Here is an 18,347-nt window from a genome sequence, read left to right on the forward strand (position 1 = left end):
TAAGTACATCTGCTAAGCCTTCCCAAGTCTCAGTGAAGAAAAGAAAAAAAAAGGCTGGAGTTTTTAGAGGCCCACAAATAAGGCATCTGTTCAGAGATCCAAACTTTGCAGCATAAATGAACACAGTTGAAGCAAGGGCTTGGAATGTTTTTTCTTTAGTTGTTTAGTAACTCCTTTGGCAACAGAAAGGCAGAGAACTATCCAGACCTCTTAAAAGAAATGTTATCCAGCATGCAAGAGAAGAAATGCAATATGAGCATAAAGCTACATTTTCTGAAAAATCATTTAGATTACTTTTCTAAAAACCTTGGGGACTTCAGTGAAGAATAAGGTGAGCGCTTTCACTAAGACATTAGAGTTATATGAAAGAGTGCTACCAAGGCCGATGGGACTGCCACATGATGGCACATTACTGCTGGAACTTGAAGAAAGAAAATTACACCACTACCCATAAACGAAAGCCATTAAAACGAAAATTTTCGAGCTCTTAAAGATTGTGGCATTTCTGTATAATTACATTGATTGTTCAACGGCTAGTTTCTAGTGATGTTTTTTTAAATGATTTCGAGGCTTTGTGTTCGTGTTTTGCATGATTAAGCGTTCCAGCAGTTTTGATTAAAACAACCTCTACATTTCGAGGCGGTTTCTGATTTGTGATATTATTTATAATGAACATATATATTATCTCAAAAACGTGATGTGATAGAAAAAAAATAATGCCAGATTCGGATTCAGCGCCCCAAAATTAGGTAAAAAAGACCCCAACACAGTCTGCCGCAAAAATCGTGTTGACCAGTGATATAATTATTCACCCTGAAGACTACTCAAACCGCTTGGAAAGATGATAAACGCCTGGAACAAATCAAACACCTCGCCCAAAACGCCTGTAACAGGCTCCCAAAACTTTGCAACAATTGCGATGTATCTGCTGACACAATAACAAAGACGTAGAGACAATCCAAAATAGTAGCCACCCTCAATCTTTCAAAGGATCTTTTCCGTTCAAAAAAACTTTAGACCAATTTATCTTTCAATCACCTCTCCAAATTGTATGGTATGAAAGACATGAACAACCAACTCCTCTCTACCCTAGACACTCATCTTATCCCAGAACAAACTGGTTTCGGACATGGAAAATCATGTACTGAACAAATCCTAAGTCTTATTTGTATAGCTTGTATCATATTTTCTTCACTGAAAAGGAGGAGACGTTACGCCGCCAAATGCTTGCACAGTGACGTATATTTAGGATATCGTTGAGGATGGGAGATAAAAGTTTTTAAACGCAACATCTAAAATTCCGGCATTATTAATCCCCCCAAAAGGCGCAGGGTGATAAAATTGAAACGCTAAATACAACGATTTTGAAATGCCGTTTACCGGTTTAACAGTTGATTTGCTACGTGCTAGCTACTAAGCCTTAGTAACTAAGGAGACGCAAACAAGAAAATATGATAAGCGAGAAGGCAGAAAGACATACAATCGCAAAAAACTTCCAAACAAATTTAGGAACTCATACTGATTAACTTCCAGAAGACCAAGATATCCGAGCCAACTTTTTTATTCTTTACCATAACAAGAAAAACCGGAAAAAATACTTGCAGATAAACAACGGTTTTCAGATTTCACATTGGTACTGTTCTGTAATACCCAAAGAGATGCGGCCGACTCACACCTCCAGCAGTTATATTACCAATAGCCGTTTGTGGTGCCTTTTTTAGGTGGCAGCGGCAAGCGAGACGCTACACGTTGCCATAGCCTTTCAGCAGGTATTTGTAACAAAGTTAGTCATTTGTGACAACGCAATGCCACGTTTACGATCATGCAATATGCTGGGACAATGAACCCATTGAGAATATTCGAATAAGAAGCAGTCGCAACACATTGACCTTGTACAGTCTAGAAGTCCAGTAAAGGTTATACTTTCCCCCTGAAGTTGTTAACTCAGCATAAAGTGCAGCGAATATGTGTTAACATTTTCTGATTTAATTCATAAAAATAAATGGCGACAAAGTTAAAAATAGACTGAGAGCCGGGGATCTTGTCGTAATTTTTGTTCCAGTTGCATGTATTTATGTGGCGCCATTTGCTTGTGCCTAAACACAATAAAGACACTATTATGGCTACAAGGGAAATTTAAATACTTCCAAATACCAAAATTTTAATGAAGCCAAAAGTTATGTTTACATAAAAAAATAACGGTATGAATGGTGACTTATACCATGACAAAACATTTGTTTACTTAATGGTGACAAACTATTTACATAACAATTCAAAATTTCAATTAATTTTAATAGTAGGGGCTTGATATCTAACGTTTAGCAAAAATAGAAACGAAGAGCACTGTCAATATATAAAAGTATGTACTGTATGTAGATACCTACCTATTTAAACGCAACTCCAAGATATGTATTCTGAACATCGCCTCAGAGCAGTAATTGAAATATTGTTCTTCATCTTCCTTTGTCATTACAACCTGCTTCTGCTGGTATTCAAGCTGCTTTTTGTGAAGTTCAGATGTTTCCTGCACAACATAGTGCGTAAGATACTAACTTAAACCAACTCAATAAAAGGAAAGAAGAAATGAAGGAATTCACGTCATGACTACCGCTAGTGCAACTTGCCCACACAGACAAAGTCATTTCAAAAACCCTGAATGTTTATTGGTGGAAGAGCAAGCCTATCACACAATTAATAGGCTATATTAATTCAAAAAGCAGAAGAAATTGGCATACCCTCTCAAATCGCAGCTGGATCAAATTTGCTTTGTCAATGAGTCTCTGTTTGAGATCAGAAAGACAATCTTCTTTCAGTTTGAATGCTTGATTCCTACTAATCTTTTCCGGATTACCGATCTGAGCAAGGAAGGGTGCAAGATAATCCATCTCCATCTCTTGGCGGCGAAGCTTTTCTTCCATAGCCAAGCGTTCCTGCAAATTTTTGTTGGAAAACGATTAAAATGATAACATTAATGTAAATAAATTAATGTAGCCCTTTTACTGTTGTCAAGTGGACGGCTAACATCACAATACACTTCAATAACAACAACGTTCAAGCCTGTTAAAACTATTACTGTTTATATAAATTAGCATAGTTTATTGAAAAGATATTAATTTCGAGTGAAGTTTTCTTACCAGTTCTTTTCTGTGTTTCTTTGCTTTTTCATTTCTTTCAGTGTCATAAACAGATATAGCAAGCTCAGATGCAATCTCTTCTTTTTGTCTGTCAGCAAGGATCTCTCGAACTTCTTCTTCTGAGTTCCGGACCGCCTAAAAATATGTCGACCATGTCAAGAAACTTCTATAAATTTTAGTCGGCATAAATGTTAGGTGAATAATAATAACTATGACTTTACCTTATACAAAAGCAATAAACGAGAACCAACATTGAAAAATTCCTTCTAATTTAGCTCAATTAAAATTTCAAAATGACGCAAAGTTAGAACAACAACCATAGAAATGCAGTTAGCACTACCTGTATACTTGATTGCTCAACCTGAATTAGACGTATTAAGTCTTCATACACAGTCAGGTTTTTAGTTGGAAGTTTGTGTTGATTAACCTGTAAATATGATCAAAGCATACCAACACATGATAATATAATAATAACTAAATAATAATAAAAAAATAACAACTAAAAGTTACTTGCAAAGGATCATTGTTGCACAATGAATCACCTGAAAGGTGCTTGTCATATCTGGAGCCCATTGCAAATTTCCTCCCTTTTCTTCTGCATTAGGAGGCTTGAAAAAATCCCTGGTGGATGCACTGATGTTGGCATTTTCCCTGTGGTAGGTAATTTGGACTTTATCCTCTGATAGAATAAACATTTGTTCTGCAATGTCATCGTTGGCAGGTAATTCTTTGTTTCGGTGAAATTTTTCTGTGATTTTCTGGAGGTAAAGAAAATTTCTAAAACATCTTCAACAAACAAGCTAAAAATTTAATGACTGCAAAATCCAAATAGTTTAACGTTGTCTCACCAGAATTGGTCGAGGTAGGCCTTCAGCAGTGGCTGGAGCAACCTTTTTCTGACGTTTATCAAATAAAACATGGCGATAATAAAGGAAGTCATCGCGGTTTATAAAATGCTCAGTCATTTCTATGGCAGATTCATCTCGTTTACTTAAACCATCTACCCTGAATGTAGAAAGTAAATGTTTGTATAAAAATGAACCACACAAATTGAATCGTTTATTGTTGGAGAAAAGTGTTATTTCTTTGTTGGTTTTTGTAATTCCATGTAATTTTGAATGCTTTATTTCAACCTCACAGCTTTGTTTTAATTCCAATTGCTTGTTAATGTGGATATACAAAGAAAATAAAAAGATGTGGTACAAACGCCACTGACTTCCAGATTTACAGTAATTATACCTTGCATTATCATAAAAAGTCATAGTTCTGTCGGTTTCCGACCCTGGAAAGTTTGCTTTATAAACATGTTGTTTCAGAGATCTCTGTCTACCCTCCACGAAATCCTCTGTTACAACTCCACTCTCATGCAAACGCATTGTGAGTTTGTCTTCACGGTTGCCGAACCATTCTTGAACTTTTTTCAAGGTCGTTACTAAGTAATATACAGTAAAAAGAGATTTATACATATTGAAGCTCTTATTAGTTTAATTAAAAAGCCTAACACACAAATATCAGTTAATTTGTTTTCAGTAACGCAATAATTTAAATTAAATTGTACATATATATACAGAAACTGCTCATCAATACTCACATTCATTGTTTTCATACACCGAAAGCCTCTTCACCAATCCATCTTTCATTAAGTAATTGGAATACTTTTCCAATTTTGCCTTTTTATACAAAATGGTTTTCTTTCCAGATGGACATCTGTTTAAAATATTTTTCTCGGAAAAAGGTTTCCAAAATTGAAAAAAGTTTAATATATAAAGGTGATTGACCCTCACCTTGTCTCGTTTTGTTTTTCTGTTACGTTGATCGGCCGAACCCAAGGTGCAGGCATGTCCAAGTGCTTGTCATCTTCGTTGTCTTTTTCATCATCTTCAAGATCGTATAATTCTTCCTCTACATTTGGAATATCCAATGTTGATCGATCAGCGCCAACCAACATGTACTCCCATTTTGTGGTGTCATTCAAATCAAATGACATATCCTTAAAAGTTGAGCATTCCCAAGCATAATAAGGTGTCGGTGAAAATGATTAACAAAAGTAGAATTGCAACTACGACCCTACCTTGCATCCATTGGAGCAATCTTGCATGTTTGCCCAATAGTTATTGTGATTCCAAATACTTTCTATACCAAGAAAGCTTTGGTTCTGTGGAGAATATGATCGACCTTTCAAAAGATAAAACAAGTGCTAATATTATAGAGCAACATAACAGAAATCAACTGTGGACCAGAATAAACCATAACAAAAGTTATCATGTAACAATTTATTGTAGGTGGTCAGTAAATAAAAATGTTATACCAATTATTTCGAAATATTGATGAGACCAAGACCTAAGATTTACCTGTAAATGGTTCAATGAAAAAATCTTCCGGAACCTCTCTTTTTCCTCCTCGTATTAGCACCCATGAGTGGATGCGTAATCCATAAAGAAGGTCTGGAGGAGGTTTCTCAAGCTCCTGTGATGCAATTATATTGAATTGAAAACAATTGAGTTAAAAAATGAATTTAGAAAAGGAAGAATTGCTAACTGTTAATTAGAAATTAATTGTTAAGTAGAAATAAATCTAGAAAAGAGGTTGTGAGTAGAAAGAAAAGAACTGACTTATTTTCATATTTGATGACCACTCACTGCAACTCTTGCTTCCTCCTCCATCCTTTCTTTGTCTTTTTGATCTTCTTCTTCTTTTTTTCTCCGTGCTTCCATTTTAATGATGAACTTGCTTCGTAAATCACGTGGAGGTTTTACTGAATACTTGCCTGCAGCTTTTTTGTCTTCTTCTTTCTTTACCTGTTAAACCAAAACAAAGCAAAATGTGAAACTTACTTGGTATAGGAGCTTGCATATGAGTTATCTTAAAACGTTTTTGTAACAGTGTTAATTCTACCTCTGGTTTTGTGTTTAGCAAAGGGCAAATGTCACGACTTTCGTCACTTAAACATACTTCTTTGGTTGCATAACCACTGACAACATATGCATCATACCCAGCTCCAAGCAAAAGTGAGCAAAGTATGTTGCTAAAGTCGAAGCAGTTCCCTGTGAATGAATAAAAAAACAAATATTACAAAATAACACAAACATTAAAACATATTAAAACTCAATATACCTAGTTGCCTTTCTAGTATCGTGCTGGGAGAATGCAATTGAAGAGGTAGCTCTGCTGGAGGATCAAGTTGGTCCATTGTGATGTAATCTGATACAAATTCTGCACATCCTAGCCAATGATAGAGCTCCTTGAATGGGAGCAATGTTGGACGAAGGGTTGTACATACAAATTTCTGTAATTTTGTAAACAAAATGTATAATATGTAGGCTGCACAAATGTTTTCTGAAAGTGAAACACCTTTCAATAAAGCCAATTTTTTCAATGACAACCTTTCTAAAAGTTACTGGTAACCTAAGAATTTCACATATATTGATATATGTATTAGTTATAAATGTACATGTTGCATTAAATCAAACAAATTTCAATGAAGAATTTAATACCTAATTTGTGAATTTAGAATTTAATCAGAATAATTACATTTCACAAAGCCCACATAAAAGAAACATCATGCGAAATTTTGACTTTTAACTAAGGCACCTCTATTCCACATTCATTTAGTGGATTAAGAAACAAGGGTTTTCTGTCACGAAAAAGATGCACGTATTGCCTCCTAAAATTTTCAGCATATGCTAGGATAAGCTTTTCTTTGTTTGTGTTTTCCTTGTATGACTCAGGGTATTCCGAAAAATCAGGTTTGTCAATAGCAGGTTGCCTGAAAAAAAATGTTTTAGTACCTTAGTTTTGTACAACAACCACTGGTACTTACAAATTTTAGGCTAAATATCCTAAGTTGGTGTACTTTTTTGAAAAACATTCAGTTTTTCTTGTTAACAAAACTTCTTTGAATATTTACAAAATGATGCTCATACTTAATGACTGTAACCGATATTGTTTCAAGTTGTATGCCATTTAATTTTTCTTCTAAATCTTTTACTTCTTCTTGAGTTTCTTCCAAACCATCCTCAGGAATTATATCCATTTTTTATCAAATATTATTGCACCTGTCAGACACAAATTACATATTTTGTATGTTTCTCTTATTTTAGGTCTATTTCTAGGAAACTACAGTAAAATCCTAGCACCTTAAAATGCTTTCAAACAGTATAAATTTACAGCTCAAATTTCCTTTCATATAGTAATCTTGCAGTTTCCACAGCTTACTTTTATTCTCATAGTTCTGTTAACAGCAGTAATGGAAAACATGACAAAAGTGTTACTAAAAAATAAAATTATGTGATGCTTATTTTGTACTTTAAGGTTAACAGCTTACCATTAATAAACTGAGACCATTTGAAGAAAGGATGATGATTATACTTGCAATACAATGAATATAACTTTTAACCCTACTAAAAATCTTGTATGATACGCTGGATAAAGTTGGCTTATGCACCAATATTCAAGCACAGACTTGACGTTTTGCCCTATATATTTTATCTTATAAGTTTTGCATTGGCATGGTACAAAGTTTGACACTTTGTATTTATTCGGTGAAATGTACGCAAACTTTTCGACAGAGACTTTTACAAAAATTTAATCTACCCAAATTGCAAGTAAAAAATATTAATCTATTTTCAGCGTAAGTCGAGCTTTGCAATCTTGTAACAACCCTAGTAATATTTAAACTAATCCAATTTAACCTTAACTCAGAATTTAGCAAAGTAATTTTAATTTATTACATAATTAATGTTATGGTTACTGCTGCTATTCTGACCTTAGCTCATGAAGTATGACCTGCTTGGTATTCGCACTTTAAGGTAAGCATTTTTTATATATTATGTTGAACTAGTTTTATCAGCTTTACATGCAGTAAAAGTAAATAATGCAAAACTGATTGTGTTGCAGGGTAATGTGATGAAGGGTCTTTCGAATTGCGCTTAAGTTGCTAAGAGACAAGCTATATTTGCTTATTCATTGTGACTAAGCACTCTTTTATCGTTTTCCAAAAGGAGTACAGTATTAGAGAAATATCCATTGAAATAATTATGTATAAAGCGTAAGAAACATACGACTGCTCATTATTAGGAAAAATTTTATTCTGTTTTAAAAAAATTTTGAATACACGTTTTGTTTTCTTGTATTAAATCTAACTTTAGGTTTAGCTAGTTAAAAAGTCAGTATCACTTCATTTTGTATATGCATACATACACAGCTTATATATAGCCTATATACAGTATATATAAAGTATTGCAGATTTTCTTGGTTATTTGAATATCGCATTGTTATAAAGTTTAGCGCAATTAAGTCGAAATATCTGCAAATAAAATGAATGCTAGATTGCCAACTTCATGGGTTAAATTCCTCGTTGCGGTGTGGCTTGCGCCATTTTATCCGCTAGTAAGCGGCAATACGGCAGATGCTGCATAGCACCACCAATACTACCACTTCATTTTTTATATAGGACGATAGGTTTTTCTGTTTCGTATCTGTCATAATTTGAACATTGTGGCACATCGACGCTATTTAGAGACGTTTCTTCACGTCAAGTTATGCCTATGCTTCGGCACATGTCTTTGCGCTTAACGAAATTTAAGTTAGCCTCATTTGTGAACCTGGGACAGCTTAGTAATATATAATGTGATGTCATTTCATTGCGCTATGCCTATAGCTCTACCGTTAAGTTTGTAACACTCTTGAGATACCTAGCTATGGACGACACGTGCATGCTTGCTTCTTGCTTTACACTACAATGGTCCTGAAAAACAGTGTATAACAAAACTGCATCACACTTGGACGTTTTTACAATTTTGACACATTGTTTTTTACTAGAAATTAGGATAAAAAGGTTGCTTTGTGCTTACTGTCTATTAATTATCCGTTAATCAGTTAGCTAAACTTAAACAGAAATATCCGGATATTAAACATTATATCGATATCCGCACTAACCCTAATCTAAACATCAACATGCAGCTAATGCTCCAAATTGATGCACAAAGTTGAACATATTTGATAGACATAGCTTGCCGATGCTGCACGTAGTTGATGCCTAAAGCTGTACATAGCTGCACAGTGTACACACATAAAATATAGGGCAGGGGTGGGCAAATTTGTTCAATGAAAGAGTCACTTGCGGAAAAATATAAACACCAGCGAGCTGGAAAATCAGTAATGATTGTCAATTTGGTTATTATACTATTAGTAGTCATTTTGGGATATTACTTTTTAACTAAAAGACCCATAAAAACATGTTGGTGAGGTGCATTTTGACAACCTTTGCCATAGAGCAGCGTGGTCCAACTGCAGGCCCGCGGGCCAAAGTTGGCCCGCGAGCACCGATTTTTTGGCCCACGAACTGATAGTCAGCTTTGATAGTCGCTATTGTCGAGGAAGAACCTCGACCGCAGATGTCACATTGATCAGCATTTAATAGCTAAGTAGCTAAATAGCTAAGCTCTTCAGTTCTAATTTAAAAACATTGGCCCGCAGGATAAAAAAATTTTCTGATTTTGGCCCGCGATGAAAAGAAGTTGGACCACGCTGCCATAGAGTATAGAATCTATACCTGAAAACAATGTCGGAATCGATGTCTAGTGTTACAACATAAACGAAATCCTGCCCTAAATAAAGAAAAACTACACAGAAACTTTCATAAACGGTACTCTTGGTAGCCTTTACATTTTTTGGAATTTTACGATTCGACTAGAAGAGCCACAAAAAACATGCCGGAGAGCCGCATGCGGCTCGCGAGCCGCAGTTTGCCCACGTCTGATATAGGGTCTCGCAAAAAAACTGTGAAAAATGCTTTGAACGTTTTTTTTCTGATGAAATAGTGGCAGCCATATAAAAAAGTTGGAAAAAATCAAATAAAAGTATGTGTGTGTCATATGCAAGTTGCACAAAGACGAACTCAGCGACTTGGGTATGGACAGTGATAGGGTAAAAAATCATTGATGAGTGTAAGTAGTTAGGCTACTTGTTAGGGTGACTAACCGTCGTATAGGTTATTTGAAATGGTGGTGACTGTCATATATTTGACGCTATTAAATACATATCAGTGACATCTAATGGCATAAAATGTCATATATACTAGGACACTTTTAGAGATCTGCTCAATTTGTGGAAAGAGGTTGCAAATCTTAGCAAATTAATTCATTGGAATTTGCTTATTTGAAAGAAAAGTAAAATATTATGCCTTCTACGCCACTTTAGATTTAGAGTTTAGACCTTGTTGATCCAAAACTATTTGGGGGAGCATGCTTCCATTCTGTAATTCCTCAATATCTGACATTTTGTAAAGTAGTCTTGTTTTTCTTTTCTTCTGCACTCATACAAAGACATAAACCAGCTGATTTATATAGCTTGTTTTGTCATTATGTCAGCATAGGCTAATTCTGCCATGTCCAATTTAACATAGGCTTACATCTTTTGACAATTTCATATTACTCTAACTAGCGTACAAAGATGTTACAGTCTTTAACAGAGGAGTGAAAAGACACTTAATGCAACCCATATTTGTTGTTTGTCAAACCTTGGAGACTGCATGTTTATATTTACAATATAATGCAAAATTATTAATTCAATACTGATAAATCTGATTGTTTGATACAGTATTGCACCAACACCTCAGCATGATTAGGTCTCAGATTAGTATGTTTTGGAACTGAACTGACCTCCATGAATTTACTTTGAGTAGGTCTAGTCAGGTATGAATGTAAGTGTTATTTAGCATGATCTTCAATTTTCTTCTTCCAATAGACAACTTTCTAAAACTAACAGAACAGGAATATCATACAGATGATTATTTTGATGTTCAGATGTACCTTTATGTGTTTTAAGAAGGTTGAAGTACACTGCCATAGATTGTGCCATATTGGTCGAGATTGATTTTTTTTGTATTTTATTTTAGCTTGTCCTTTCGTGAATCAGGTTAATATAATGTCAGGATTATTTGGATCCCGAGGCTTTACTAACAAGACTAGACCAAGTGCTTTCTTGAGAAGCATTCTGCAGAATGGTGTTGGCAGACCTGTGAAACAACTCAAACGTATCACCTTGAAGTTTTGCGAAACTTCACAACATAGCTTATATGCAAGAAAATTTGTTGAAGAGCATTTGATTGACTTTGCATCTAGGCACCCCAGTGTTGTGATATATGCATTGCCTGAAACTGAAGCATTTCCACAAGTATGCGCCGAATATTTAAATGGACGCGAAGAAATTTGTGAATTGAACAAGAGAGATTGTGATGATATTTTGAAGATATTAGAGACCTTTGCTGATCGTTCTGGTGTTGAAATAGTTCGAATTCGTAAAGATTTTCACACAGAAATTCCTTCATTACAAGGAGAATGGCATCCATTCTTAAATTTTCGAAGCTATAATATTGTTAATAAATTGGACTGGACGCCAAAGCTTACAAATGCATGGGACCCTGTTGGAAAGCCATGGGAAAAATGCTACAGAAAACATGAACTACACAAACTGGAAAATAGACCTGTGCTTACGTATGAAGAGAAAGCAGAAAAACCTCTTGGAAAGTGGGGGCCAAAGTTGAAACCCAGATATTGAAAATAATATCAGCCTTTATGTATTTGAATCGTATTTAATTTAAAAACTTTTATTTGATCCATTCTGTCTTTCAAGTTATTTTAGTGTATAACAAACCATGTACAAGTGTATACCGGTAAGAAATCTTACGGAATGCATATTATATTGGTCATTGCATTCTTTTATGGCTTTATAGTTGCACAGTGATAGATTTTGTTTTGACATTTATCATCAAGGACTTTCATTTAATCTATTTTGTTTTACAACTGGTTGATGCTGCTTTTTTAGGGTAAGATGGATCAAAAATTTTTATTTGCTCTGACAAAACCCGGCAAAAATGGTGGCAAGTTTCTTCACTTTACAGCAGTTGGATATTATTTTCTTCTAACGTTTGGTGTACTGTTCACTTGCATTCACATTGTGTATCCTGCAATTACGAAAAATCAAGATGAAAAATTTTGGAATATTGTCTACCTTAGTTACATCTTCTTTAACATGATGGGAAACTATTTCATGGGGTTGTTCTTTCAGAGTGATTTGAAAACTGGTATGTACCTAAACTTAGTCCCTACTCCCTAGTAATATACACTTGCAGCTATTTATGTTGCAGAAAGCAGATATTCATGTTTTCAATGAATCTTATTGCTTCATATGATTAGCTGTTTGAAATTTGACAGGTATTGCCCTTGCTGATCCGCCAAAATCTTGGATATATTGCAAAGAGTGTAAGCAACATTCCCCACCAAGATCTCATCACTGCTCTATTTGTAATGCTTGCATACTAAAGCATGACCATCATTGCTTTTTTCTCTGTCAATGTGTGGGATTGAAAAATCAAAGATATTTCATCATATACAAGTAGATTCTTGAGTTGTTAATTTTATGAGGCTTAACAGTAGTACAGGATTGTTTGTTTTTCATGTAATTAACTTGAAATTAGCTTTACAGTGAGTCAAGAACTAGGTAGTTTTTATGCTTTTTATCTTTAGAAGTACTATACTAGCAACTCGTACAATGTCAATGTACATTAATGACTAGGCTACTAACTTACCACTTATTTATTTTTACAGCTTTTATGTAGCAATAGGTTCAGTATTTGCTGCAAGATGGTTATTGCTATACCTCGCTGAATATTACATTCCTCTGCAATGGACTTTGTACAGTATCTTTTCCTATTTTTTCCCTGGATTTCTTTATAATTGGTTGTTTACAGAAATCCCAGTAACATTTTCTTCTGCCCTCTGCATGTTAGTTTTCTATGGCTGCTTAACAACCGGCGCAGGATGCTTCTTCCTTTTCATCACACAATGCATCCTGGTAATAAGAGGTCAAACTCTCCATGAGTTTCTGAAGAACAGGCACGGCTTTCGACAGAAATGGAGCAAAAACATTGTAAATGTCTTTGGCTCATTTCTATTTATTTTTGCAAGTTTTTTATTTCCATTACCTTTAAAATCAAATGAAGAAAAGTCACCCTGGGGTTTGCCAAACTTTTACAAATATGTCTGAAAGAAGTACCAAGTGGTATTCTGGATGTGACATTAAATTAATGTGGGTCGATTAAAACAGTCTATGACCAACTTAATCAAGATAGAATGAACCAGCCCACCAGGTTTAAGTTTATGTAAAAAATAGTCATTTTAGTTTGCTTAAAATATGCTCCAAGAAGATTTTAAGACTAATTTGCACTGTGTAGCGTAAATGTGGAAGTGGAATTATAATATGCAAGTATTTACATTTTTATTTTTTTCTTATTCGAACTTGTTACTTTTTTATTTTTTGTGTGTTATGTCTCGATTGTTTTCATTGAATATAAATTATTACCTTGTCATCGAAATTGACTTTTGTAAACAAAACTTTACATGAATGTAGCAGCAAGACTGAATGGAAATAAAAATAGCAAAAGTTAGATAATTTAAATACTATTATTGACTTCATCATATTATTGACTTCATATTCAGTATTGACGGACTGGCTGTTTTATCAATACTAATTGCTGGTATCCTGAAACTTTTCTCATCTACTTCATCATTATTTTATTTTGTCTTCTATCTAGCCTAGTTAGGCCTAGTTGGATCACAATTGAGAAACGTTATAATGGTAGAAATATAACTTCAAGTTTGATTACAGTTAAACTTCTTGTCTTAAACATAATACTGTAAACGAAAACTAAACTTTCCAATTTGTGAAACTGGTTCACTAGCAGTATGCATGGGAGATTCTATGTTTGTAAAATTAATTATTACACCCTTAGCTAATCAATTTAACACAAATTAAAACAACTCCGGGCAGGATTGACACTTGTGCAAGATTGTACGAAAAAAGGCACATATGTTAGGTTTTGGTACTGAGAGTATGTCAGTGCTGAAATATTTTCCACAATTGTCTTTTATTGGCTGTTCATGGTTGCTACCAATTTTATTAACTCCAGCATTTATTGTAACTTTATATGCCGTATTAATATTTTTGCAGTTAATGCATGGTCATCTACTTCATTAATGCAGAATAGTTTGTATTACTTAAATATGCAATTCTGGTTACCGCTAAAGTTTCCCTACTTTGAAGAACATGGTTGGGTGTGTTTAAAGAAAATGTGAAAACATAATCTGTTCCATCAAGTAGCTTGTAGTAGGTATACCATTATGCATCCGAGTGGCTTTATTTATAATATGATATGTATTTTTTATGATTTCATTATACACCACTTTGCCTTCTATTCTATATGCTGTTGTGTCTTTCATATATGCAACTTTAGTGCAGATTCTGTATTTTACAAAAATTGGCATCAAGATTTGAAGATGTTTCTGGTTTGTAAAACAGTGATATTCTTGTGGGAAATCACAGTGCTTCATAAAAGTTCACAATTATAGTAGAATAGAAATTTGTAGTTTCATTTCAGTTGTGAAAGCAATTCTTGCACGACCTAGATTTTAGAATTACAAAATACATCAAATAAGCATATATATAAATGCTTACTATAATAGCTTGACTTACAATAGTACCTGGAGTCTGGACAAAAACATACACAAAAAGAAAATTCTGAATTATACTCCCAACAAGAACTTCACCAAACATAACTTGTAGCATAAATGTATAATTGAAAATACTATACTTGCCTTTGCTTTGCTTCCAATATTTCCTTTTTTTAGTGACAAATGGTCGATTTGTTCCGACATAGAAAGCAATTTTGTGTAGACGGGTGACAGACTCCTAAATAATGCCAAAAAACATTACAATTACACACAAGTCAAAGTTATTACTTAAACCTCAACTAAGCTTGATAAATGGAAGTAGAGAATACTTACAGACTACTGTTAAGTGCGTGGCTATGGTTTTTATTCTTCATATCCCTAAGCTCCATATACCACCTTTTGATCATAGTACGGATGAAATCCAAACTTACCACCACATAACTAAAATATATGACACCAAGCTAATTAATAAAAAAAGCAGTCAATACTCGATCAGTAACACTGTACTAGATTTAGAGCTTTAACTGATATTTCTTGTAGGATAAACTACCCATTATATATAAGTAGCCAATAGCAAAATATACAGAATGAGTTTTCACTCATCATGCTGCTCAGTCGGTTTTAAAAAATAATAGGGCTATCACAACTTCATTTTATATACCATGCTAAGGTACAGTGATATGGTAAGTAGTTATCAGTTTTAAATTGTACAAATGTAAGTTACCGAAAATGACGTAACACAATCATATGTAATAATACATCTTTAGTATTATTATCATAGCTCAATCTTCTGAAAAGGTATCTGTAACAATAAAACTATGCCCATACTCTTCATATTTCTTGTGGAGTAGTCTATCAAGAACAGGTAGAAGTTCAAGACAAGCACCCAATGTAATTTTGGTTTGTTTCACTTTTTCATCTTCCAGTATGCTGCCATTTAGGGAATACAGATAATTTAAAATTACATGAAACAAAGTTCATAGTAAAAAAAGGACATTTACATTATCTTACCATTTTGTAATAAATGGGAATAAATCCACAAAAACACTATCATCATCTGTACGAAGGAGGTATGCTATCAGCTGAAGAAAATCATTTTTCTTCCAAAAAGTAAGTGCTGCATTTAAGCGCATTGAACGATTTTCAAGAATACTAACCATCACACCATGTCCATTTCTCACCTTTAACAAAAAGTGTTATCCATCATGTTTTATCTAATACAAAATTTGTTATTAAGTAATAGGACGAAAACTCAAAACAAAACTTTTTAAATTAGCATCAAAACTTAAACCACATTTAATTTGTTTATAACTAGGGCGATTATTTTTTGTTAATGGTCAAAAATTGGTCAAATTTATAGCGTTAGGTCAAAAATTGTTTTCAAACTGCATTGTTGTGGTGTCGTACAGGTTGCACTGTCAGTGAACTTGTCATTTTACACCTTACAGCCTACTTTATACTGTTGTAAATGGCCCATTGTCTACTTATTGTGTATCATAAACCATTAAGTGAAATAATTGGGTTGATATGGTGTGATGCTCAACACACCTCAAAACGTGTAAAATTTTTGGTAGGTCCTAAGTCAGGGGTCGGCAACCTACGGCCCGCGGGCCGGATCCGGCCCGCCATGCGAAATCGTCCGGCCCGAGACATATTAATTAGTTATCACAAGAATACGGCCCGCCGTGTCTTATTGAGTTTCAAACTGTAGTGTTAGCATTTAGCAATTATAGTATTAATGAAAATTCCGGCCCGCCAAAGAGTTGTACGCTCGACATTTGGCCCGTGACTAGCAAAAGGTTGCCGACCCCTGATTTAAGGGTAAGATATTCGCGTTTCAGAAAAGCTGTCCCGGCAGTTACGGCCCGCCAGTATATTTTATTTTATCAAATTGGCCCGCGACTCAAAAAGGTTGCCGACCCCTGTCCTAAGTCATTAGGTCATTTCCCTTTTCAGAATAGACTAGGTCTGTGTTCAGATTTTTGCCCTTCTTTAGTACAATAAATTTTAACTTTTTGTACAATAATGCGTAATTTAACTACTTAAATTCTTCATACGTCAAAATTTGTCAAAAAAGAGTTTTTTATTGTCAAAAGTTTCAATTTTTAGGTCAAAAAGTTTCGTTTTTTAGGTCAAAAATAATCGCCCTATTTATAACTAATTAATTATTCAATGGATACGAAATAAACTAGAGATGACTGATGAGAAACACTTACACAAAATAAAAACATTATACAAATATAATCTGCAAGCAATGTATCTCATACCATAGACATTTTGAATCTGAACAAACTGTTTAGCAGTTTTCAGTCATAAATGCATTCAGCCATGTGGTATTTTATGTGGCATGGCAGTGCGTAGACTATGGCAATTTCAATTAATTTTTATAAATCAGCTTTCAAAAGGACCAAACTTGCCTTGTTTGTTTATCATAAATTGGTGCAAAAACTTAACACACACACTGGCAAGACTCATCAGCATGCATGCCACAGCTTTCACTATTGTACGTAAACATACCCTGAAACTTTGGTGGTGTGACCACCCTAGGAAGCAACACAAGCACCTCATTTCCATCAAAACAACGAGTCAAAGTGGTTTGATACCAAGATGGTTGTTTTGCCAATGCTAGATAGCATGTAAAAAGATAAAAAAAAACATTTAGGACCCTGAGGAAAGAAGCCCCCTTAAAACTGATCCTTCTTGTTGGTGTTTTTATGTAGTATGTTATCGACTGAATTTTCATTATGTATGGTAATTATTAAAAACATGTTGTTAATAACAAATTCTGACCCCTTTGCAGACATGGCCCTGTGAAAATACTACAGGAGGTATGGTTACCTCCATCAGTTTTTACAAAATCTATTTTGGGTCTAGTATACAAGTGCACAATCAGATGACACAATCACAATTTAGTCACAATTTAAGTAGCTGGGGTCTAGTATACAAGGCACCCTATGGCTGTGCACTTGTATACTAGACCCTCTTAATTGTTAGAAATAATTTTAAACTCAATATTTCCAAAACCATTACTATTTAAGTGGTACACTTTCTGACCAATAAAAAAATCACAATCGGACACCAGTTACTTTTTTAACTTTTATCAGTATGGGCATGGCAAATAAATGTCAAACATGAAATATAAAGAGATTTGAGTCATTTTTTGAGTCATCATTTTTCACAGTACGCCTGAAGAAGCAAGCTTATGCTTCTGAAAGCTCGTGTCGAAAAATATAAAGTTAACCTTAAGAGTGCCAAACTATATCCTGTTTCTTATTTTACATGAAACATAAAATACCACAAAACAAGTAACATCACAGATATTCACTTCTTCAGGAATCCTTGGGTTCATACTTCACGAAGTCGTCGTCTTTTAAGTAATTATAATTATTTCAACCCTACATCCACCGGCTTCCATGCACGCTCCTGCTTTACAACGTACAGCAATACCAAGACTGCACTGTACCGAAAAACTTCTAATAAAAAAAATAAATGAATATGATCAATTCAGTTTGGGGAAATACCCTCAACAGATTTTTTTAACTAAGGAGAAATCAAAATCGACGAAAAGACCGTATTTAAATCCACCCGATTCGTCTGCTTTCCGCTTATTGAAATGGGTGAAAATGCGGTAATATTTTCCCATTGGAATGGCAGGAATTATGCCTTTCTTACCCTAGAGTAAGATATATGCATTTGGAATGGG

General features: G+C 34.3%; 4 protein-coding genes across 8 annotated transcripts; 2 read left to right on the plus strand and 2 right to left on the minus strand.

Moving 5' to 3' along the window:
* Nucleotides 1-1,966: 1,966 nt before the first annotated feature.
* Nucleotides 1,967-12,855, minus strand: LOC143461833 (dynein regulatory complex subunit 7-like). 4 transcript variants are annotated; one of them, XM_076959727.1, is made up of 19 exons: nt 7,459-8,041; nt 7,271-7,365; nt 7,058-7,189; nt 6,726-6,900; nt 6,249-6,420; nt 6,030-6,178; nt 5,774-5,932; nt 5,486-5,600; nt 5,206-5,309; nt 4,919-5,124; nt 4,726-4,841; nt 4,374-4,566; nt 3,983-4,139; nt 3,677-3,892; nt 3,475-3,561; nt 3,135-3,269; nt 2,736-2,930; nt 2,385-2,524; nt 1,967-2,096 (listed from the first exon to the last, which is right to left on the minus strand). In XM_076959727.1, exons 3-19 carry the CDS (start codon nt 7,165-7,167, stop codon nt 2,015-2,017), a joined length of 2,511 nt encoding a protein of 836 aa, XP_076815842.1. In that variant the 5' UTR covers nt 7,168-7,189; nt 7,271-7,365; nt 7,459-8,041; the 3' UTR covers nt 1,967-2,014. The 4 variants fall into 4 exon arrangements, with proteins under 4 accessions (XP_076815842.1, XP_076815844.1, XP_076815843.1 ...); XM_076959729.1 differs by lacking the exons at nt 7,271-7,365; nt 7,459-8,041 and adding an exon at nt 12,724-12,855; XM_076959728.1 differs by lacking the exon at nt 7,271-7,365 and having other exon boundaries at nt 7,900-8,050.
* On the plus strand, nt 10,742-11,940 carry LOC143461835 (large ribosomal subunit protein mL43-like). Its single transcript, XM_076959732.1, has 2 exons — nt 10,742-10,828; nt 11,032-11,940. The coding sequence occupies exon 2, from the start codon at nt 11,061-11,063 to the stop codon at nt 11,691-11,693; it is 633 nt and encodes a 210-aa protein (XP_076815847.1). The 5' UTR covers nt 10,742-10,828; nt 11,032-11,060; the 3' UTR covers nt 11,694-11,940.
* Nucleotides 11,967-13,509, plus strand: LOC143461834 (putative palmitoyltransferase ZDHHC24). The gene is made up of 3 exons (XM_076959731.1): nt 11,967-12,219; nt 12,350-12,530; nt 12,743-13,509. Exons 1-3 carry the CDS (start codon nt 11,967-11,969, stop codon nt 13,179-13,181), a joined length of 873 nt encoding a protein of 290 aa, XP_076815846.1. The 3' UTR covers nt 13,182-13,509.
* On the minus strand, nt 12,986-18,112 carry LOC143461836 (KATNB1-like protein 1). 2 transcript variants are annotated; one of them, XM_076959734.1, is made up of 6 exons: nt 17,970-18,112; nt 15,656-15,825; nt 15,473-15,574; nt 14,978-15,085; nt 14,789-14,882; nt 12,986-13,119 (listed from the first exon to the last, which is right to left on the minus strand). In XM_076959734.1, the coding sequence occupies exons 1-6, from the start codon at nt 17,991-17,993 to the stop codon at nt 13,090-13,092; spliced, it is 528 nt and encodes a 175-aa protein (XP_076815849.1). In that variant the 5' UTR covers nt 17,994-18,112; the 3' UTR covers nt 12,986-13,089. The 2 variants fall into 2 exon arrangements, with proteins under 2 accessions (XP_076815849.1, XP_076815848.1); XM_076959733.1 differs by lacking the exon at nt 12,986-13,119 and adding an exon at nt 13,657-14,595.
* Between the last annotated feature and the right edge of the window lie 235 nt (nt 18,113-18,347).

Source organism: Clavelina lepadiformis, chromosome 6 (assembly GCF_947623445.1).
Source record: "Clavelina lepadiformis chromosome 6, kaClaLepa1.1, whole genome shotgun sequence".
Classification (NCBI taxonomy): Eukaryota; Metazoa; Chordata; class Ascidiacea; order Aplousobranchia; family Clavelinidae; genus Clavelina; species Clavelina lepadiformis.